Genomic DNA, 22,136 nt, shown 5'->3' with positions numbered 1-22,136 from the left:
GGGTCAGCAGCGCTAATCGCTCTTAAAAACAAGCTTGACGTAGAACAAGAGTTTCACAAAACCATACGGAGACAGTACATTTATTGAAGGTTGGGAGAGTAAAATCTGAGAACAAAGGAAATGGGTTTTTCCGACACTCAACCAAAACTCAGGTGGCCACCCAGGCCCAGGGTTGAGGTTGTGGTAAAAGCTGTTTCCAGCTGGGCTGCAAACAGCCATGCACCGATGGGATCCCCTGGAAGAGCTGCCCCGGGCACGATGACCCTTCCAGCCAGCCATCCTGCACGGTCTCATCCTGCACAGTCTTGTTCTACGTCCCAGCTGGGAACGCACCACGCTGCTCCTCTCCAGATCAACCCCTGCACTGCCACAGACCGAGTCCACCAACGCATTTCACGCCTAAACACGGCTCTACACGTGCCAGCGGCACCACCTGCAGCAGGATGCAGCCAGCCAGCTCCCAGCATGGGGCTGCTCTGCTCCGGCAGGTGCCTTTCGGGCACAATCTGACTCCGCATCTGAGCCCCTTGCTCAGCAGCACTCATCCCTGCCAGCCATGGGCAGCTCCTCTGGGCTCTCTCCCCCCAAAAAGCATCCACGAGGGCCAAGCACCCTCAATCCATCACCTCACCCTGGCTGCTCAACACAAGCCACCCTGAAAAGCCACCAAAAGCCCTCAGCACATGCGCTGCCCCTGAACCCCACCACAGCCAGGGTTTCCAGCGGAAGCGGTGGGATCTGCAGAAGAGCGAGGGACAGAGACGGGATCCTGAAACCAGAGCAGCTTTTGGAGTGAGGAAACCTGACCCACGGCAGGTAGAGCAGCTCCCATCACCCCACAGTCGCAGCAGCTGGGATTCCCTCACACACACCCCCCAGCCCGAGTGGCCTCTGGTCCCTGCCCTCCCCTCAGGCTGCTTCGTCTCCTCCATCCCCCAAAAGCTCCTGAACCCACTTTCTGTCACCAACAGCTCGAGTGGAACCACCCGACAAGCCACCCCAAATTCTCACCAAGGTCCCCCGCAGCACCACAAAATTAAAATGAGCAAAACACTAAGATATAAGTTACTGCTTAAATTATTTGTAAAACATCTTAAATTTTCTGTGACATATTTTAAATACCCCCCATGGCCCCCCCGCAATGTGTGTTCCTCAGAGGGGGCTTCAGTTCTAGCAGGGACAGAGCCCACCACTAACTGAAAGTCGATGGGGGAGGGAGCAAGGAACAGAGAAAGGGTTTCTTATCCTTTCACAGCTTCAACAACTCCGCGTTCTAAATATCAATAATAAAAGTTATAATATAATAAAATAGTTCTTCGTGAGGCAGTGGAGATCAAACAAGCCCTTTCACGCCCCCGCAGGGGCAGCCCAGGTTTGGGCTTGGGCTCTGTGCCAACTCAGTAGTAAAAAGGGGTTTTACTTGGGGAGAGGGGGGAGTGGGGGGGGTGGTTCTGAGGGCAGGGGTGGTGGTCGGGGCTTGTCCGTGTTGGCAACAGCTCTGGAGCTGGTAGAAGCCCGTGGGTTCAAGAGCTCGCCGTACGAGTGGAAGTCAAAGGCAGGGGGCTGGGTGGGCTGCATGCCCTGCGCGCTCAACAGTGAGTGCAGCATATTGACCGTATCCTGGTAGTCACTGGCCTGGTTGGCGTTGTGCCCGTTGGCCCCCATGGGACCCTTGTCCGATTTGCTGTGGGTGCCCCGGGCTTTGTTGGCCTGGGATAAGGGGAGGTTGCCCGCATCCGAGCTGTGCCCTGAGAGGTGGGCCATCCCAGGGAGGTGGGGGTAAGGGAACGGCATCCCAGGGCCTTTGGAGGCTTTGCTGACTTTGGGCTGGTGCTCGTGGGCTGCAGCTGCGGCCGTGGCTGCCGCCTCCTCTGGCAGGAGCCTCTTGCGGGAAGAGGCAAGGGGACCGTAGCTTTTGTGGGGCACAGCGCTAGGCTGGCTGCTGTGTTTAGAGTCTCCCGGCCGCTTATTTGCCACGCTGCTGGGGCCGGCACCAAGCTGGGCGTGTAAGTGTTTGTGAGAATGGTGGTTGTGGTGGTGGTGGTGGTGGTTAGAAGAGTGGCCCTTGTGTTTCTCCTTGTGCTCCCGGTTCTTGCCACTGCTCTCGTCCGAGGAGCCGTGCCTGTCTCCAGCAGTTGGCACCTTGATCCGCATTTTTATCTCCTCCTGCTTGGAGGGGAGTGGCCTCTCCCCACCTCCACCTGCCACCGGGATCCTCAGCTTCAGAGCCGAGGCTTTGTCACTCTTTTCAGGGCCAGGAGGGCGCTCAGGGTTCTCTGAGCCACCCATGGGGATTTTCAGGATGATTGGAGAGGGGTTACTGTCCTGCTGGACTTCCCTCTCCCGCTGCTGCTGGACCAGGAGATTCTGCGCGGCATAGGCATACTGAGACCGCACATTGGCTTCCATGTTCTCCAGCTGCCGCTTCTGTGCTGCCAGCTCCTCGGCATGCTTGGCCCGGTACTCCTTGAGCGACACTTTGGCTGATGGGGCATTCTTGCCGCTCTGCTTCTGATAACCAGCGCCATCTTGCTGTAAAGGATGCTCAGCAGCCGAAGAGCTTTCATTAGTCCTGTGACTCTGGCCAGTCTCCAGCTTGGGTGGAGGATGCCAGTGGTCAGACTGGGACATATCCGCACCGCTCTTGTCGCTGGGCGAGTCCGCCGTGGCCGGCAGAGACGGCCCTGCTCCAGCGGTCGAGGATGTTGACATGCTCATTAACCCAGCAATGTTCATGTCCGAACTATTGTTCCTGGAAATCATGTTGAGGATTGTCTGCTCTGACAGGCTCTCATCTTCACCGTGGTCGTCAGCCTTTGACTTCCTGGCTGCTTGAGAGGCCTGGAATAAAAGCAGCAACCAGTCACTTACTTTGGGCTGTCACTAGAGCCACTTTGATGCAAGCAGCTCAGCTGGTACAGTGCAAGCTCTCATTTAAAGACGGATCCACTTTGTCCCATCCGTACTTGTGGGAAAAGACCCAACCACTGGAAGTGGGGTTGCTAGTGTGGTTGAAAAACCAAGGTCTCTACAGAGTTAATTCGGAACACATGAACTCGAGCACTGAAGCAACATTTTGCAGATGCAGAGCGTTCAGATTTCCCCCCCACACACATGCCCTTCAGACACTGTCTTTCGTTGTCATACCAGAGATGCCACACAGCCTCGTGCACACAGAAGAAATCAGAGCCTGTGTTCTCCTGCAAGCACCCGCGGTCCAAAGCAGATTCTTACCCGCCAGTTCCGGATACGTTTAAGCCGGTTGGGAGTTTTCTCAAGGATCTGCAGGAATTCATGAGTCAGTTCTGCAGAGGAGACACAAACCCAAGCAAGAGGGTCAGAGACAGGCAGACCAGCACTAATCCATCAGGGCAACCCCCTACTTACTGATGAATGGAGCTACTGATGAGATGGAGCTACTCCAGGAGGGGAAATACTGAGAACTAGTATCACTGACCACATTTAAACTCATCTCAATGTGCGCCTTTTGCCATCTCTGTTGCACCATAGAAGCTGCTGCTGCTGCACTGGAAACCTTGGCAAGACCTGAAGTCCTGGAGTCCACGAACTGGCCAGTGGCCGTGTTTGAATGGCAGACCCAGGAACAGAGATGCCAAAATAACTTAAGAGCCTTTGGGGGGGAACCTTGCTCCAAAACTTACCATCTAAGAGCTCCAGAGTTACAGTGCCATCAACGTATTCCCACCAGTGCTTCCCGTCCGTGGAGACTGGGATCTCCCAGTTGGACCACTTACAAGCCAGGTGGATACAGACGCAGGCCACAACGGGAGGGGTGTACTGCAGGCTGAAGGTGGTCAGGTGCAGGCTGACGTCACCAGCAGGGAGAGAGAAACAGAAAGCCATGAACTCCCAAGCCTTAACTTCAGCACTCACTATCGCCCGCTGAACAGACGCTGCACAAGAGGTGGACATGGTGGGGAAGGCCCTGCTGTTCCTCCCCCAGTACAACCCTACTGTTACGGGCGTCTCTATCCCGCTCCACCGATTTGCTTGTTCCTTCCCCATTCTGCTGCAGATAATTTGGGTCCAGGCAACTCTGTCAACTCAAGGCTCTGCAGCTCATGCAGGAGCAGCGAGACACGCTGCGCCCCGCTTGAGCCCTCTCCCAAGGGAGAAAGCGAGCAGCTGGATTACCTGCCAGCCCCCACCTCTGCTGTGGGCTCTGCTCAATCTGAGAAGAAACTTGGACACTTCCAAGTGCAACTCCTGGGATGGCATTCAAGGAGCAAACTGGCCGTCTTTGGCTTTTAGGAAGGGTCTGGTCTTTCCCAAATGATTTTTAGGAAAAGCACTGAGGCTTTGGCTGCAAATAGCACCATATGCTGGAGCGACTCAGAAGTGCCTAAGAGGGAGCCTGGCCGCCTATCAAGCATTTTCATTAGTAAATTAATTTGCCACGACAGCTCGGACGTCAGTGCTGGGAGGTCTACGTAGCATTGAGAACAGGAGAACCGATGGACTAAGAAAGCATCCTACTCTCTACCTGCAGGAAGACCAGGTCCACTAAACCTACAGAAAACACGACAGCAAGTCGAGTGCAGGATTTGCCCACTTTCACACTCATTAATCAGCCCTTTCAAAGAGCGCTTGATGGAGATGGTGCCACTGAGCACCTACGTGCAGCCACAGGATAGCATTATTTGCATTTCTTCACCATGCTCGGGTTACTAAACATTTTTCCGTCAATGCAATGTGGAGAGACAGAGATATGCATCTACAGCCAAAAAGTCTGAAGCCGTTTCACAGATACTGTATTTATCCATACATCAAGAAGTCAAACCCAGGAAATCCAGAGCCTTTATCCAGTCTGCCAAGGTAAGAAGCAAAGTTAAGGTGCACAAAGAGCCTTAACTCTGCCCCATGATGATGCCAGAAGGAAATAAAAGTTAAACACCTGTAGGTACGCCTGATAAATCTAGTTCATCACTTAAGCACCTTAATCAGGCGTTTCATGGCATCACTTTAAGGCAAAATTGAGGCTGCCTGGCTGCATTTCTTCCTTTCTGCCTGAATTTTTTTCAATTATAACCTTAGCTCTTAATTCTTTGGTTTTGCAATTATTGCTGCAGGGATAAAACACGCTTCAAGGATGCATTTACCCACACATTATTAACACTACCTTCCCTTTATGCTAGTTTATGCAGGAAACCCACACAGTGCCCTTTGGAGCTAGAGAGCACCTTCAACAAACAATTCTCCCAGCACGCTGTAGAGGTGAGCAGGTAACACGTCTCACAGGCAGAGAGGAGAAAAACGACTTGCCCAAGGCCATGCACATTCACAGCTTGGCCAGGGCTTGGAAGCACTCTCTGACTCTGCAGCTTCACCTGTGCTAGCGCCTAAACCGTCTTTTTCTCCCATCCTTTCACTTCTGCAAGCTCTTTCACAAAAACACAAGATTTTCCATGTCCACGACTTGGTCTGTTCCAAAAGTTAACTCTGTGATTTGCCTGAAGTTGGTAATCCAGGAAATTAAATTTAAAAAATGTCAGAAGTCCCAACACAAGGGCTGGTATCAGCCTTGCAGTGAAAATCTAGCAACAAAACTACCCAGACCTCTCAAGGTGAAAAAAACTAGGGTTTTTTTTTCATTTTCAAGACTCTGCTTACAGGACTGTCTGTCCAGTCATGCAGGCCAGACAAGGGTATCATTTTCTCTTGTAACACCTCATGCCTGCATCCAACTACCCTTTTTCTCCCTTTATACTCTAGATGAGCCTTCTTTGGGGTACCCACCATATTTGTTGACAATTTGCACAGCACCTGGTTCAGTGAAAACTCTCTGACACCTAGGTACTAAGCAAGTAAAAATGTATACATTCATTTCAAATCTACCTTTTTGTTTTGTTTTGGGTTTTTGTTTTTTTTTTTTTAAACTTCCACAACTGTCTAACTCCCCATAAAAGCAGTGAAGTTCCTGAGCATCCCATCTGCCTCGTTTACATGGCCAATTTTGCAGCTGGTTTTGACCAGCAGCTAGCAGGAGAAAGGGTTCTTGCTCTTTCTGAACCAAACCAAGCGATCCCCAGTTGCTCCCAGGCTGACCAATGCCCATGGGGTCACCAGTAGCACATCTCCAGATAAGACCCTCTGTCAAATATGAATCAACTGTAAAATAATAACCTGTTGGTAGCCATGAAGTAGGAAGTTTGCGCCAAGTCCTTGCTGGCTGAAAGAGAAAAGGAAAAAGCAGGGCTTTAGTCTGCATATCCTGGCAAATATTATTACATTTTAGTGCAAGAACCACAGGCCTCTCACCACCACACGCACAGTAAGAGACCCAGTGTGGTTTGACTAACCCTATACCACAGCTAGAAGGATTTTAGAAATTACTGTACATAGAGAGCTTTGCATGCTTCAGCAGAGCCACAACATCATGTCATTTGCAACTGTCTCCATTGTGACATTTGTTATGGTTATTAAGGAGACTGACTACAGGCAAGTTCCCGGGCAGTCCTGGCTGAACACTACAATGTATTTTCACAGCTCTTCTCTATCAAGCTGAGGTTATGCTGAGGAGAAGCCACAAGCACCTGACGTCTGACATTGCTTACCTCGCACTAGCTGTGTGCACTTCACCACGTGGGTATGGGGGTGGTCAATAGTGATCTCAAAACCTGGAAGAACACAGACATAGAGCCATCAAAAAACAGCAGCACACCCCCATGGATCTATGAACCTCACGTTTCCTGCTCCTGGGGGACAAGGCCTTCTCCCCTTCCCTCCTACAGCCCCTGCTCTCTGCTCGGAGGCAAGCAGGAATAGAGAAGCCTGTTTTCCTGTATCCAGAAGACTCAAGTTCTCCAGTCACAAAACCCGAAGGTCACTGCTGCTGCCAGACCTCCAAGCAGCTAAATCACTTCTGCGCTTGAAAGACCTCACTGAAAACAAAACAACTATTAAGGATTTTAAAAATAGCAGGACAAAACCTCTTACAGCAGCTGGGAGGAAGAAGAAGACAATGGCATCTGCTCAAAGGAATTTCTGTCACCCAAAAAGCTAAGAGGAAGCAGACGTTTTCCCTTTGAAGGAGCCTACAGCACTAAAGACAACTGAACTTAATCCTTGCTTCAGTTTCCTATTCAGTTTGGGCATTATGTTTTAAAGAAAGAAAAAAAAAAATGCAAATCGGTCCATGTGTGCAACAGATTTGCTTCTTCCCATGCAGAACATTCTGGAAGAACTGGGATGTTAAACAAGGCAACTGGAGAACCGAGTCATTGCAGAACTGGGGTCACAGTTTAGCCACTGGCTTGCCAGCCCAGCGTGTGCAACCCCTCAACACGCCTGCCCCTCCTGTCCCCTTGTGAGTGAGGGACTAGTGGCATTTACTCTGAACCAAGTCAGAAATAACAAAGGCCAACTGAGTATTTTGGAGTGGAACACTATCTACAAACTGCCTCTGAAACGGAACATGTGTTAGTAAAAACAACTTTTAACAGTACATTTTAAAAAGGAATAGGATACCAGATCCAACGGCCACAGCCCTAAATGTAGGCTCCAGCTTCTACTTTCAAAAAAACCCAAAAACTGTTGCTGGTTTGTGGTTTTTTTTTCCACATTCAGCTATCTGATCAAAACACTAACTTTCAACCCAGGTTTTGTTAGACATCTCTCAGTGCAAACTGCTTCCTAGCTACAGGACTAGAGCATTATCAAGTTCAACAGCACAACGGAGGACAGCGACCGGTGTCCAAGCGGTACAAAACCTGTTGTGGGGGGGAAAAAAAGAGATGAGCCACACTTCCACACTTTAATTTCTCTGAGCATTGAACCTGACACAAGTTACACCTGAAAAAACTGACGTTAGAAGGAAAACAGAAGGAGTGGGTGTGAAAAATAGAGTTTGTTGCCTGGACTCTTGCTCTCCCACTGGCCAGCTGTACATCTGCCCTCCAGCTGTGGAGAAGACTGTGCGGTTAGGCTCTCCGCTCTGCGGAACACTCCTGGGTCTGGGATTTGTGTGGCAGCCCGTCCGCTTTGAAAAACTTACCCAGGGTCTGCAGTATTATGCTCTCTAGAATGACCAGGTCTTGGGCTTGTTGCAGGTAAGCCTGGGGTTGAGAGGACAGGCAAGTTACTCACGATGAGGCACTCCGTATAAAGCCTGCACATTTCTAACACCCTTTTCTCAGGGAGGCAAAAATAGCAAAGGGGAATCTTTATGCCGATCTGCACTGGGGGAACTGGCACAGATTCCCTGCCAGAAAAGAGAAAGCAGAGTGCTGGGGTGGACCCGCTCCCCTGCTAGTGCTTCTGCTAGGGGACGGTTGCTTCGGGATCCACAGTGGCCCTCTCAGTCCTGGTCCCTCACACTGCATGGGACGGCTGTATGAGCAGTACAGGAGAGGAATTAGCTGCTTGCTTTTTTTTTTTTTTCCTTAAGCTTTCCTGGATAAAGCTGCCCCTTTTCAGCAGGGTTGGCTGCTCAGTTCCAGGTAAGACGGGCTGTCTCAAGAGATGGGGAATTGGCATCGTTTTTAATAAACCCACCATTAAACGTGTGGGGACAGAACAGAACCAAACTGCGTACACCACCTTCTGCTCTGCCACAGACACTACTCAATCGCAGCAGCCAACATCCATGCCCTCCTCAGAAGCTTTTCACGCAGACACTGATACACAGCATATGAGTCACATTTGCAGCAGCACAGCAGAGGAGAACAGAAGAGAGATTGCCACAGAACAGGAAAGAAAAGCCTTCTGCTGTACAGAAGCCAAAAAGCTCTCAGCGGTGTAAGAGCAGTCAAATTGGAAAGCTGTCACTGACCATCCTAGGACACAGCCACTCGCTTAGAGAGCGGGTACTGCTGAACCCAATTTAACGAGACGCTGTAGCCACGCGATTCAGGATGCAGCACGCTTCCGCCATTCCCATTCCTCGTGCCTCCGCTCCTCACACCAGAGCCCAGTTCTCCGATCTCGACACTTACCTCGCTCTTGGTGTCTAGAGGAGTTTCCTGGGGATGCAGACAGGCATGTGCTACCTTGATTACGTGCTCCAGCTTACGAGGCTGCTCCTCCACCTTGGCTGCCAAGAACAGAGCTGCTGGTACCACTGACTTCAGAGGAAAAAAAACATATTTTTTTTTAAAGTTAGTAAGTTCACAATTAAAACAAATAAATTAGGCTAATTCTCACATCTAAAACAAATATTCCTTTAGAAAACAAAGCCTGTGCAAGTCCAAACACCACCAGGAGGGAAAAGGGCTCTAGTGACTACCGACAGCTATGAACAACCCCTCCCCTTTCCAAACCCCCTCCCCAGGGTCGGTCCCACCATGTAGCCCCCCGAGCTAGCTGCCAGACAGCAGCAGGACAGCAGCAGGAGCGGAGCTGGGGGGTTCCCGTCACCCCACACCCCACCAGACCCCAGCACACTTACGTTCCTGTGGAACTGGGTGAAGGACTGCACCATATAGAAGCGGTGCATGTACACGATGGCTGTGTTGATGGTGAGCTGGGAGCTGATGGGGTGGTTAAGGAAACACAGCCCCGACGACAATCCCTGAGCAGCACCCTCAACTCCCCTACATCCCACCGGCACCAGGCCAGGCCTGCCTCTCCCTGCTCCTGGGCCGGACCTGGGCAACCCCACACACTGGCATAGCTCTCCTGGCTCCCAATAACGGACCCGGCTCTCCCTCCCCGCAGCTGGGCCTGGCTCTCCCCGCTCCCGGGCCGAACCTGGCCTTCCCCGCACCCCGGTATAGCTCTCCCAGCTCCGGAAACATGCTCGGCTCTCCCCGCTGCCGGGCCTGGCTGTCCCCACCGCCGGCCTCGCTCTCCCGGCTGCCGGGCCCGGCTCTCCCAGCTGCCAACCTCACTCTCCGGCTACCGGCGCCGGATCTCCCCGCTCCCGGCCTCACTCCTCCGCCTGCCGGCCCCGGCTCTCCCCGCTCCCGGCCTCACTCTCGCCGCTACCGGCCCCGGCTCTCCCCGCAGCCGGGCCGGGCCTGGCCTAGCCTTCCCCACACCCCAGCATAGCTCTCCCCGCTCCCAAAACACGCCCGGCTCTCCCCGCTGCCGACTCCGGCTCCCCCCACTCCCGGGACAGACCCGACCCCGGCCCTTCCCGCACCCAGCCCCCCCCCCCCTTTCCCCGCTCCCTGACGGAGCCAACCGCTCCCCCCCCCCCCGCCCCGCGACGGTGGCACCCAAGCGCAGGCCGCGCGGCCTAGCGCGGGCGGATACACGTTGAGACGCTGTCCCATGTCCTGCAGCAGGTTAGCCGCTTGCTGCCGGTACGAGAGCTCTTTGTCGGGGTCCAGCCCGGCGCGGCGGGAAGGGCTACGGTCCAACTGCTCGCGGGTAAAATACCAGCGCCGCCCCGCCGCGCCGCCGGCCCCTCCGCCCGCCGAGGCCTCCATGGCGATCTGCGCCCGCGCGCGCACGCACGCACGGACGCACGCAACGGCGACCCGGCGCACGCAGGGCGGCGGCGGCGGCGGCGGCGCGCGCGTACGGCTGCGTCACAGGGGGGAGGGGGAGCGGCAGGGGAGGAGCCAGTGTGACGCATGCGCGCTTCGTTACGCCTGCGCAAGAAGTGGTTGGGGGGGGGGCACCCACGATCTCCCGTGGACCCCGGGACTTCCCCCCCCCCCCCGCCACCCCGGTTCCGGCTTTCCCGTGGCTCCAGCGCCCGGCCCGCACCTCAGGGCCCTGCCTGGGGCCCCCCCCTCACCTCCCCACCGGGATTCCGGCCCCCCCCCCCCGGGACCCAGGACCCCCCCCCGGGACCCACACGCCAGGCCACAGCTCGTATCCAAAGTGAGTTTTATATATAATTTATCTGTACACACGAAGGACAAAGTACCTCAGGTCTGCGCTGGGAGGGGGGGCCGGTGCCCCCCACCCCCCCACCCCCACCCCCGGGCTGAGCCCCCAGCCCTCCCCGCCCCAAAACTGCTTCAAAAAAAAAAAAACAAAAAAAAAAAAAAAGAAAAAGAAAAAAGTCACTTCATTATTTTTTTTTGCATTTAAAAGGGGGGGGGTGCTGCCCCCCCCCCTCCCCACCGGCAGCCCCCAGGAGGGAGTGGGACCCCCAGCGAGGGAGGGCTGGGACCCCAGGAGGGTCTGGGGGGGCCACAAAGGTGCTTTGCCTGCGCCCCCCCAGGCAGGCGGCACTTCAATTTGGCACACAGAGGGGGCTGGGGACACCCCCACCCCCAAACCCCACCACCACACCCCCCCAGCCCCTTCCCCGGGGGGGGCCCCCATCTCCCCTCTTTGGCACATGGGGGATTTCGGCAAAGGCGGGGGGGGGGGCTGCACCCCGACACGCCCCTGCAAACACCCTGGTGCGGGGCTAGGAAATGCCCCCCCCCCCAACACACCACCCTGGGGGGGGGCCACAGCAGGGCCCCCCTAGCTACTACCCTTGTGTCCATTTCTCCCTTTTTCCTCTTTTTTTTTTTTTTTTTTTTTTTTTAAATACGTGGATTTGGGGATTTTTCCTTTTTTGCCTGACCCCGGCACAGGCTGGGGGGCACGAGCCTGGCGGGGAGAGGGGGGGCAGGGATGGGGGACACCACAGGGGCCCCCCCCTAACTCCCTCCAGGGCCAGCATTGAGGAAGTAGGTGGTCATCTCCCCCTTGCCCTTGACTTTGACCAGCCCCCGGCACTCCAGCACGTAGCCCTTGGCCGCCAGCACCTGGTACAGGTCCGTTGTCACCTGGTAGAGGGGGACATGGGGGGTGAGAGGTGGGGGGCTTTGGGCGGGGGTGGCCCTATCCCCCCCCCCTCCGCCCCCCCAGCTGACCTGGATGCGGTCGGGGACGCCGGTGCTGTCCATGCGGCTGGAGACGTTGACGGTGTTGCCCCAGATATCGTACTGTGGCTTGCGCGCCCCGATCACCCCCGCCACCACCGGCCCCATGTTCAGGCCTGGGGGGGGGGGAGAGAGCGTCACGGCCCCCCCGACATTGTGAGGGTGAGGGCGTGGGGGCGTGCGAGGGCACGGGGGGAGCGTGCAAGGGGAAAAGGGGGGGTGCAAAGGGGTGGGTGAGCAAAGGGGAGGGGGTAGGTAAGGGTTTGGGTGCACGAAGGTCGCGCGTGCAAAAAGGAAGGGGTGTGCAAGGGTTTGCGGAGGCAAAGGGGTGTGCAACGGCCAAGGCGTGCAAAGGGGAAGGGGTGTGCAAAGGGTTTGCGTGCGCAAAGGGGTGTGCGACAGCAAAGGAGTGTGTAAAAGGGGTGCGTGAGGGCCTATGTGTGCAAGGGCTAAGGGGTGTGCGACATCAGTGTGTGCAAAGGGGCGTGCGAGGGCTGTGTGTGCAAAGGGGAAAGGGTGTGCAAGGGTGTGTGTGTACAGAGGGGTGTGCAAGGGCTTGTACACAAAGTGGTCTGCGAAGGCCGTGCGTGCAAAAGGGCTGAGGCGTGCAAGGCTTTGCCTGTGCAGAGGGGTGTGCAGAGGCTGTATGTGCAAAGCCCAGGGGGTGTGCAAAGGTCACGTGTGCAAGGCCACGCACCAGCGCCGCGCGTGCAAAAGGGACGAGGCGTGCAAGAGCCAGCAGACGTGAAGCCGCCTGCGAGGGCCAGGTACACGTGGGGTAGGGTGCATGGGGTGGCTGCAGGTGCAGAGGGGCGTGCAAGGGGCGTGCAAGGGGCGCTCACCGATCTTCATCTGGAAGTTGTTGAAGGAGTGCTCGTTGATGTACTTCATCTGCTCCATCAGGTGCATGGCGTAGTCGGCCAGCGCCGCGATGTGGCTCCGGCCCTCCCGGTCGTAGGTGGAGGCGTTCAGCCCCGAGGCCGCCATATAGGTGCTGCCGATCGTCTTGATCTTCTCCAGCTGACGGTACTTCTGCTCGCTGATGATCTGGGGTGGGGATGGGGGGGACAACATCAACCCCACCCTGCCTCTCCGGAGCCCCGTGCATCCCATCTCCTGCACCCCATCCCATGGCTCCATGAAGGCTGCTCCACAGCCCCTCCAGCACCCTGTGCACCCCATCCGCATGTACCCCATCCCATGATCTCCCTATGTACACTGCTCTATGGCCTCTCTAGCACCCCGTGCACCCCATCCCCTCCACCCTGTCCCCCACACATGGTGCTCTGCAGCCTCTCCAGCACTCTGTGCACCCCATCTTCTCACACCCCACCCCTGTGCACCCCAGGCACAGTGCTCCACAGCCTCTCTGGAGCCCCATGCACCCCATCTCCTGCACCTTGTCTCCATGCACCCCATCCCACGGCTCTGTGCACGCTGCTCCACAGCCTCTCCAGCACCCCACACGCCCCATCCCCATGATCCATCCCATTGCACCCCACCCCGCCCTCTGGCACCTCATCGAAGTCGGCAATGATCTCATTGAGCAGCCGCAGGCACTCGACGCCCTCATTATTAGCCTCCAGCTCAACGTAGAACTCAGAGAAGTTGCTGATGGAGGCGAACATGACGGCCACGCACTCGCAGGACTGGTAGTAGAGCTCGTCGTTGCGACGCTCCCGCGCCAAAAAATGTGCTGCCACGTCCTTGGGCAGGATGTTGTGCAGCAGCCGCCGGTTTGTACGCCTGCAGCTCCTCCATCTCTTCCTTCTCGCCCGTCGCCTGCGTTGCACAGCACCGTGGGGGAGTTGCGCCGGGGCCCCCGCGTCCACCCCGGTCCTGGGGTGCAGGGCTGGGGTCAGTCCCGGCCCCTCGTCCCCTGGTCCTACCTGCAGCTTCCAGAGGAAGTCGAGGCGGGCGGTCGACTCGACCTGCTGCGCGTGCAGGTACAGCGCCAGCGCGAAGACGGCCAGGATGACAGGGGTGACGTACCGCAGGGCCACCTTCCCCTCCGCCAGGCTGCGGGCACCCCCGACCCGCTGAGACGGGATGCCAGACCAGTCCGTGCCTACCCCAGGGACCCCAAACCTGCACCCAGACCCCTAAGATGAACCCACCCAAGGGATCCCCTAAGATGCACCTACTCCAGTGACCCCAAACCTGTGCCCAACCCCATAAGGTGCACCCACGCCAGGGACCCCAAGGCTGCACCCACCCCATAAGATGCACCCACGCCAGGGACCCCCTAAGATGCACCCACCGCAGGGACCCCCCTAAGATGCACCCAATCCCCAAAGCTGCACCCACCCCAGGGACCCCAAAGCTGCACCCAGCCCCCAAGCTGCACCCATCCTTGCAGCACAGACCCCCAAAGGACTCTCCTGCTGCTGCCGACCCTAACCCTACTCCATTTCTCCCACTGGTCCCAGTCCCCCACTCACCATTCACCCTGGGTCATATTGGAGGGCCTGGTGGGGAGAGGAGCTGGGGGTTAGCGGGGTGGGGACGCAGCTCCCAGAGTGGGGACACTGGGGGGGACACGCGACACCGGGCACTCACAGGGCATTGGCCACCACCAGCAGGTCGGCGTTGTCAAAAAGGGTGGCCTGGGGCCCCTCCACCAGCACCAGGTAGGTGGCCTCGATGGCCACCATGAGCAGCAGCTTGCCGATGCTGCTGATGTGCAGGAAGACGGAGCAGGCCAGCAGGCTCAGCACCACGCTGTAGTTGAAGTACTGCGGGAGAGACGCCGCAGGGATGCACCGGCACCCCGTGGGGAACCCCTGCCGGCACCCCACACCCCACGGGGACCTTGTACCCATGGGGACACCCTGCCAGCACTCTGCACCCTCAGGGGCTGTGTGCCAGCACCCACGGAGGAGACTGCACCCATAGGGACCTATGCCAGCACCCTGTATCTGCGGGAACCCTGTGCTAGCACCCTGTACTCTTAGGGATACTCTACCTGCAGCACCCTGTACCCTCAGGGACCCCATGCCAGCGTCACTGGGGACACAGTGCCTTCAAGGACCTCATGCTGGCACCCTGTACCCTCAGGGACCCTGTGCCAGCATCCTCAGGGACACTGTGCCTGCAGGGACCCTGTGCCAGCACCCTGCATCCTCAGGGACCCTGCACCAGTGCCACGCAGCACCTTGCACCCACAGGGACCTATGCCAGCACCCTGCATCTGTGGGGACCCCATTCCAGCACGCTGGGGGACACTCCACCCACGGTGACCCCCTGCCAGCATCTTGCATCTTCAGGGACCCTGTGCCAGCACCCGAGGAGGACCTTGCACCCGCAGGGACCCATGCTGGCACCCGTGCAGGACTACGTCCCAGTGCCCTGCAGCTGTGGGAGCCCTGCACCTGTGGGTGCCCCACGGCCACTCACCTCAGGGAAGTCACAGGCCAGCCCATCGCGGTGGCAGGGGCCCGCGGGGGTCCCCAGGGAGAAGTTGAGGGCCCGGAGCTGGCAGGGTCCCACAGCCTCCGGGGTGATGTTGAGCTCGCGGGCGGCACAGTCCCGCAGGGCCACCCGGCTGCAAGCAAACTGGGGAGGGGCAAGAAGGTTGAGCCGGTGCCCCACAGCCCCCCGCAGCCCCCCGACCCCACGTCCCTACCATGTTGACGAAGGCAGCGACGAAGACGAGGAGGATGGTGAAGACCCCGATGACGGTGCTGTGGGCGCGGGACTGGACGATCTTCTGGGAGAGCCGCTGCAGGGCGGCGGGGAAGAGCTGGCGGGGGGGGGATGCAGAAAAGAGGACCCCGTCATGCGTGGCCGAGCCCCCCCACACCCTCCCACCCGTCTGGCCCTGTACTCACAGTGACGCAGGAGTAGACGGCGCAGACGAAGAGGATGGCGGCAAGGAGGATGAAGATGCCAACGTAGACACCAAGCATCAGCGGGGAGCTGAGGAGAGAGGCAGCTGTGAGCGCTGGGGGGCCGGGGGGCCAGGGCCCAGGGTTTGGGGGGGCTGCAGCACTCACTGGGGGAATACCACGATCTGGAGGCAGCAGATGAAGCAGAAGACAAGGAGGGTGCAGGCCACGTAGCCACCGAAGCGGTCATCCACCTTCTTGGAGTACTGCGGGGAGGAGAGTGGTGAGCCGGGTGGGCAGAGGAGGAGGGAGGGGACCCCGGGGGATGCAGGGGATGGGATGGAGGGAACAGGATGGAGGAGACCACAGGGGATGAGGTAGAGAGGATGGAGGGACCAGGACGGAGGGGACCAAGGAACCAGCTGGATGGAGGGAATCTCGCAGATTAGAAGTGACAGAGGTGACCCACAGCTGGGATGGAGAGGGTGGAGGGTACCAGGAAACCAGGACAGAGTGGACCCCAGGGGATGGAGGCGAGGGGAACAAAGGTGCCGATATGACCAGGATAGAGTAGGACAGAGGGGAACGAAGGGTACCCCACCTTCTTCTCCAGCTCTGGCGTCTGGAAGGTGAGCAGGAACTTCTTGACGTGGTCCTTGCGGAGCTGGTCGATGCTGCGGGCGTCGATGGCCCGGCTCAGGAACTCGTCCACCTCATCCTCGGGGTTGAGGGCCTCCTGGGCACCGCGGCTAGGGGCAGGGGTGGGTCAGGACCCCCCCAGACCCCTGGCTCTGCCCGAGGGAAGGGCTGGCCACAACCCCCCCCCAAGGTGCCCCAGCATGGGGACACTTACTTGTCCTTGCTGGAGTCATCAATGCCCTGGGGAGACAGAAGGGAGATGGGAGGTGTCAGGGACACTGACATGGATGGGGGGGGGGGCTCCTATAGGTGACAAGGACATGGGACATCCCTCAGGGTCACCAAGGCTGCCAAGGATGGGGGACAGAGTCCCAAGGGTAACCACGATGGGGGGGATCCCCAAGGGTTCCCCAAGCCTGGCAAGGATGGGGGGGTGCCCAAGGGTCTGCAAAGGGAGGAAGGAGGGGTCTGGGGGGTGACGTGACACCAGTGAGGATGGGGGACCCCCGAGGGTCCCCAAGACTAGTAAGGACAGGGGGCTTCCCTGAGGGCTGCTGAGGACAGTGGGTACCCCTGGGCGTCCCATGGGACGATGAGGGTAGAGGGATCCCCAAGGGCTGGTGAGGATGGGGGGGACGACACTTGGGGGTCCCCGTGGGCCAGTGATGGTAGGGGGATCCCTGAGGGCTGCTGAGGATGGAGGGAGACCCGGGGTTTCCCCGAGGCTGTGGGCTGCAGCAGGCAGGAGGATGCAGGCGAGGGCTGTGGGCAGACTTGGGGAAGCCCAACAGCAGCCACGGAAAGGCAGCGAGCAGCTGATACCACCGCAGTGGGGGCCCCCTCATGCCTGATGCCCCCCCTCCAAGGCCACTCACCATCTGCCGGAAGGCCTTGGAGTCCTTGGTGCGGGAAAAGGAGCGCTCGGGCACCCAGCGCGGCACCAGCCCCTCCGTCGAGTTGGCACGAGCCCGCTGCAACTTGGCCAGGATGGCTTTCTCCTCCTTCTGCAGGGCGACGCGGCCGTGAGAGGGGCGGCCCCGGGTGCCCCCCAGGCTCCCCACCAAATGCCCCCCCCAACTCACGCGCTTCTGGCTGCAGCCGACGATGAGGAAGGTCTCGATGTTGTGCTCCTTGAGGTAGGCATTGCGCTCGCCCCCATGGCCCGGCTCCACCTCGTAGTCCCCGTTCAGGTACTGCAGCGTCGCCCAGGTGATGTGGATGCGCCTGGGGGATCGGGGGGAGGATGAAGGCGCTGAGCCCCCCTGCCCCGCTCCCCCTGCCCCGCTCCCCAGCCTGGTCCCCCCATCCCGGCTCACCCGGCTTTGCCGCCCGCTTCCATGTGGTTGGCGAGGGTCACGTCGTTGGACCAGACGTCGAACTGCCACTTGCGCAGCCCCAGGACCCCGCAGTGCACCCGCCCGCTGTGGATGCCCACGCGCATGTTCACGTTCACCCCCGTCACCTCACGCACCAGCCTGCGGACGGCACCGGCGCCGCGTCAGCCCGAGGCACCGCGGCCCGGGCCGGTGAGCACCGGGGATGCGCCAGCACCTTGGGACGGGCACAGTCCCTCCCCAAGTTGCAGTGGCACCAGGGACAGGCACGACCCCCCACGCTCTGCCCCACTCACGAGATGGCCTCGATCATGTCGACCCCCATCTCCACGCAGCAGTGTGCGTGGTCCCCGCGCGCCTCCGGCAGCCCCGACACGCAGTAGTAGCAGTCCCCCAGGATCTTGATGCGCAAGCAGTGGTTCTCCTGGGGGGGGACGGGCAGGTCAGGGGGGGACGTCTGGGACCCCCAGCCCCCCTCCCCACCCCGGTCCTGCCGCTCACCGCCGCTAACTTGTCGAAGCGAGCGAAGAGCTCGTTGAGCGTCATCACCAGCTCCTGGGCTGTGCACTGCGAGGCCAGGCTGGTGAAGCCCTCGATGTCCGCGAAGAGGATGCTGCCGGGAGGAAGAGCGTGGGCTGACGAGGGAACACACACCGCCCCGGACCCCCTCACCTGATGACACCCCCCCCCCCCCCAAACCTCACCCGCACCCCCGGCCCCGCAGTACCTGACGTTGTCGTGCTTCTGGATGTAGATCTTGTGGAACATCATGTCCTCTTTCTTGGTGTTGATGTCCTCCTTCATCTCCATGGCCACGTGCTGCGGCAGCACGGAGAGCAGCAGGCGCTCCTGCACCCCAGCATCACCCCATTAGCGGGGGGCCAGGGCCCTGACGGACCCCCCCAAGCCCGACACGGGAGACCCCACTGTCCCCGGGACCCCCAGGACCCCCGGCCGACCTGCTGGCGGTTCTCGCGCTGGAGATGCAGGCGCGCCTGGATGTAGCCGCGGGTCTCCTGGAACGCCTGGCGCTGCGACACCTCGGCCGGGTAGTGGGTGCAGACCCCCACCACGTTGGTGCAGAGGAAGATCAGGGCGTTGGCGCTGAGCTGGCAGGGGAGGTGGGCTCAGCGTGGCCATCTGGGGACCCCCGGCCCCCCACAGCGAGACCTGGCCAGCTCTGCCACCCTCCTCTCTACCCCAAAAGCCTGGCTCTGGTATGGGGGATGCTGTCAAGAGAAGCGAGGGGACTGCACGGGGGGACATGGGGTGGGGAGACCTGGGGACCCAAGGCAGAACGATGTGGGGATGCGGGGACCTGGGGGGGGACATGGGGACCAGTGTGAGGGGGATGCGGGGCACCGAGGGACATGGGAAACCAGGGCAGTGGGGGCTGCAGGGACGTGGGGGACCTGGGAACCCAGAGCAGGGGGACATGGGGCACCTGGGGCTGCAAGAAACCAGGGCATGGGGGATGCAGGGACCTGGGGACCCAGGGCAGGGGGGGGCAGAGGGGACCTGGGGACACAATGAACCGGGGCAAGGTGAATGTGGGGGACCCGGGGATGTAGGAAACCAGGGCAGAGGTCCAGGGCAGGGGGGGATATGAGGATGCAGCGACCCTGGGGCAGGGGGGACATGGGGACCTGGGGCAGGGGGGGGGACATGGGGACACGGCCAGGCCCTGCGGGCCCTCAGGAAGCAGAGGAAGCCGGGGGAGGGCCGGGAAGCGGAGATGGCTGCAGCGGGAGCGCTGTGGTTTCCCCCCTCCCCGTCCCCGTCCCCCGGGACCAGGGCCAGGCCTATTTATAGTGCTCCAGCAGGCTGGGAGCGGGGGCCATGCACCCACCCACCGTCCCCATCGCATCCCCCCCGAGCGGGCCCCATCGCTCCCACCCTGCAGGGGTTAACCCCACTCAGGGGGGGCTTCCCCTCCTGTGACACCCCCCCCCCCCCAAGCCCTGCTAGTCACAGCATCCCCCCCCACCCCAGGCATTGCATTCCTTGCCCTGCGCCCCATGGGGACGGCACGTGGCCCTGGCCCCGGCCAGGCAGGGCGAGGGTGACGGGTGGCTCCGCACAAGGAGGGGGAGCACGGCAAGATGCTGCCGAGGGCTGGGAACACACAGCTCCGGGGATGAGGGGACCCCCCCCGAGCCCCCCCTGTGCATGCAGCATCCCTCTGGGAGCACCCACCACCTCCGGGGTGGGGGGACAGAGGACACTGCCAGGGTCCCAGCCCCCCTGGGTGGTAGCCAACCCCCTGCCCTTGCCCTGCATCCCCCCTCGGGGGTTTCCGCTGGCCCCACAACAGGGGCTTTGTGGGTGCCCCCCCCCACCCTTGCACAGCCCACAATGGCGGGTCTGTGCACAGCCCCACCGGGATGAGGGGCCCCCTCACCCCCCATGCGAGGCCGCGGCAGCGGAGTGACCCCCGGCCATGCCGCAGGCAGTGCCCACGAAACCCTGGTATGGGACCCCCCCCAGGGACCCCCCCACCCCCGAGCGGCCAAGGGGCCCCTCCCACATCCAGAATTTTCCATGTGCAGAAACATCAAGTGCAGAAAAGCCCAATTTTGCAGAAAGGGACTCAGGGAGCTGCTGGCAGCCATGAGGGGGTCCCACCCGAGGCCTCCCCCACCCCATGCCGCAGACAGGCAGGACCCCCTCGGCATAGCCCCCCCCCCCCAATGTGTCCCCCCCCTCCAAGCCCTACCTGCTTCCAGAGGAAGGGGTCGGTGGCGTTGCGGTGCCAGGCGATGGCAAGGTGCAGGGCGGAGAGTAGGACGCCGGCCAGCACGGCCGCTCGCATCCGCACCGGCAGCAGCGTGTAGGTGATGTAGATGAAGAAGACGCTCCACCAGACGCCCTCGGCCGCGCTGCGGGGCACGACGGCCACCGTCCCCAGCGCCTGCACCCCGGCCAGCAGCCCCAGCACCACGTAGCTCACCACCCACATATAGTCCTGGGGGAAGGCGCTGCGGCTGCACAGCACCATCAAGAGCAAAAAAAGGGCCGTGGCGCTCGCTAACGCGGCAGCCGCCGGCACGTGCGGGGCACCGGGCAGGCAGTGGAAGAGCAGCATCACCCCGCAGACCAGCACCAGCACCCCCATCAGCACTGTCAGGCTGCTCTGGTTCATCTGGAAGAAGTAGCGCTGGTAAAGCCGCTCCAGTTTGGCCGACTGGAAGCGTTTGGAGCGGAAAACCTGGAGCAGCCGTCGCCAACACTCGCCGGCCGACGGTCGCCCCCCCGCGGCCCACGGCCCCCTTCGGCCCCTTGGCTTCGCCATCCTCCAAGCCCAGGTCCACCGATTTGAGCCCCAGGTCGCCCGTGGGCCCCTTTTTGCCGTAGTGGTCTTCCTGCCAGGTGCAGCGAAGCCCCCGGGGGGGCCCCCCGCCCCGTTCCATCTCAGGGTCCTGCAGGCAACTCATGTAGCGGGGGCCGCAGAGGGCGGCACGGGGGCGGGTGCCCTTCTTGCCGTTGCGCTCCCCCCATGCCGTCTTCCGCTCATCCACCTTGGGCACCAGGATGCCGCTGAACCACGACATGCTGCGGGCACCGGCAGGGGGTCAGCGCTCTGTCCCCCACCCCAAGGCCCCGAGAGGGACCCCGGTGCCCACTGGGGTGGGAAGCAGCATTTCTCCCACCCAGCAGGGACAGGCAGCGTGAGCAGCGAAGGGCCCCGGTGTCCCACCCATCTTGGGAGATGCAAGACCCCAAGCCCCAGCTCTCCCACCAGCCCCACGGTCCCTGCGATAACGGCCGGCACTGGGTGCCCGGTGCCGGTGCCCCGGTGCCTGGTGCTTGGCGCTACCAAGGCCACCCCAAACCCGTCCTCCCCGGTGCAGCGACCTGCGGCAAAGCTGAAACCATCCCGGGTGTCCCGGCCCTGTTTATCTTGAACAGCGGCCAACGGGCTGCACCGGACACCGTGGCCCCGGGGCACCGGGGACCAGCCGGGACGTGGCAGCCGGTCCCAGCCCCGGACGAGCGGCGGTGGAGAACGGCCACCGGGGAAGGGCCGGCCCCGGCGGCGGCCGCCTCCCTGCCTGTACGCCTGCCTGCTCCGGGCACGGCCCGCGGGGAGCCCCGGCCGAGCCCGGCCCGTGCACCCCGGACCCGCCAGCGCCCTCCCGCCGCCGCCCCGAGCAGCTCCCGCCGCCCCGGGCACCGGGCAGCCGCCCGAATACCGGGCAGCACCCCCCCCCCCTCCCCCGGGGGCCGCACCGCTCCCGCCGCCCCGGGGCCCAACCCGGTGTTGCCGCTCCCCCCAGCCCCACCGCCCCGATCCCCGCGCAGCGCCCCGGTCCCGGTCCCGGTCCCGGTCCCCCCCCGCCCGCCGCGCCCGGTCGGCCCCGCTCACCTCCGCCTCCGGCGCCGCCGCCCGCGGGGCCCCGCGCCCCGGCACGGCCCCGCCGCCGCCCGTTCCTACGCGGCGGCCGCGCTGCAACCCCGCCGCCCCATCCCGTGCCCAGGCCGGGCCCCCGGTGGCGGTGGCGGCCCCGGTCCCGGCCGCCGTCCCGGCCGCAGCCCCGGCCCCG

General features: G+C 60.8%; 2 protein-coding genes across 6 annotated transcripts; both read right to left on the bottom strand.

Moving 5' to 3' along the window:
• Positions 1–1,061: 1,061 nt before the first annotated feature.
• CCNT1 (cyclin T1) lies at positions 1,062–10,431 on the bottom strand. Of its 5 annotated transcripts, none has more exons than XM_052809957.1 (9): positions 10,216–10,427; positions 9,407–9,488; positions 8,955–9,083; positions 8,015–8,075; positions 6,576–6,638; positions 6,145–6,190; positions 3,663–3,826; positions 3,235–3,305; positions 1,062–2,841 (listed from the first exon to the last, which is right to left on the bottom strand). In XM_052809957.1, the coding sequence occupies exons 1-9, from the start codon at positions 10,389–10,391 to the stop codon at positions 1,417–1,419; spliced, it is 2,217 nt and encodes a 738-aa protein (XP_052665917.1). In that variant the 5' UTR covers positions 10,392–10,427; the 3' UTR covers positions 1,062–1,416. The 5 variants fall into 5 exon arrangements, with proteins under 5 accessions (XP_052665917.1, XP_052665918.1, XP_052665919.1 ...); XM_052809961.1 differs by having other exon boundaries at positions 2,790–2,841; positions 3,148–3,305; positions 10,216–10,431; XM_052809958.1 differs by lacking the exons at positions 9,407–9,488; positions 10,216–10,427 and having other exon boundaries at positions 8,792–9,081.
• Positions 10,432–10,963: 532 nt separating this feature from the next.
• ADCY6 (adenylate cyclase 6) lies at positions 10,964–22,085 on the bottom strand. The gene is given in 24 exon segments (XM_052809955.1): positions 10,964–11,696; positions 11,784–11,908; positions 12,635–12,839; positions 13,310–13,531; positions 13,533–13,574; positions 13,682–13,811; positions 14,234–14,260; positions 14,352–14,527; positions 15,189–15,347; positions 15,418–15,534; positions 15,623–15,710; positions 15,788–15,885; positions 16,221–16,368; positions 16,473–16,498; positions 17,134–17,262; positions 17,341–17,482; positions 17,575–17,733; positions 17,889–18,016; positions 18,094–18,205; positions 18,320–18,441; positions 18,552–18,701; positions 20,309–20,852; positions 20,854–21,144; positions 21,959–22,085. Coding segments are annotated over 23 exon segments (3,468 nt in total). The 5' UTR covers position 21,144; positions 21,959–22,085; the 3' UTR covers positions 10,964–11,567.
• Between the last annotated feature and the right edge of the window lie 51 nt (positions 22,086–22,136).

The sequence above is a fragment of the Harpia harpyja genome, chromosome 15 (genome assembly GCF_026419915.1).
Source record: "Harpia harpyja isolate bHarHar1 chromosome 15, bHarHar1 primary haplotype, whole genome shotgun sequence".
Taxonomy (NCBI): domain Eukaryota; kingdom Metazoa; phylum Chordata; class Aves; order Accipitriformes; family Accipitridae; genus Harpia; species Harpia harpyja.
This window is presented reverse-complemented; position numbering and strand designations above follow the sequence as displayed.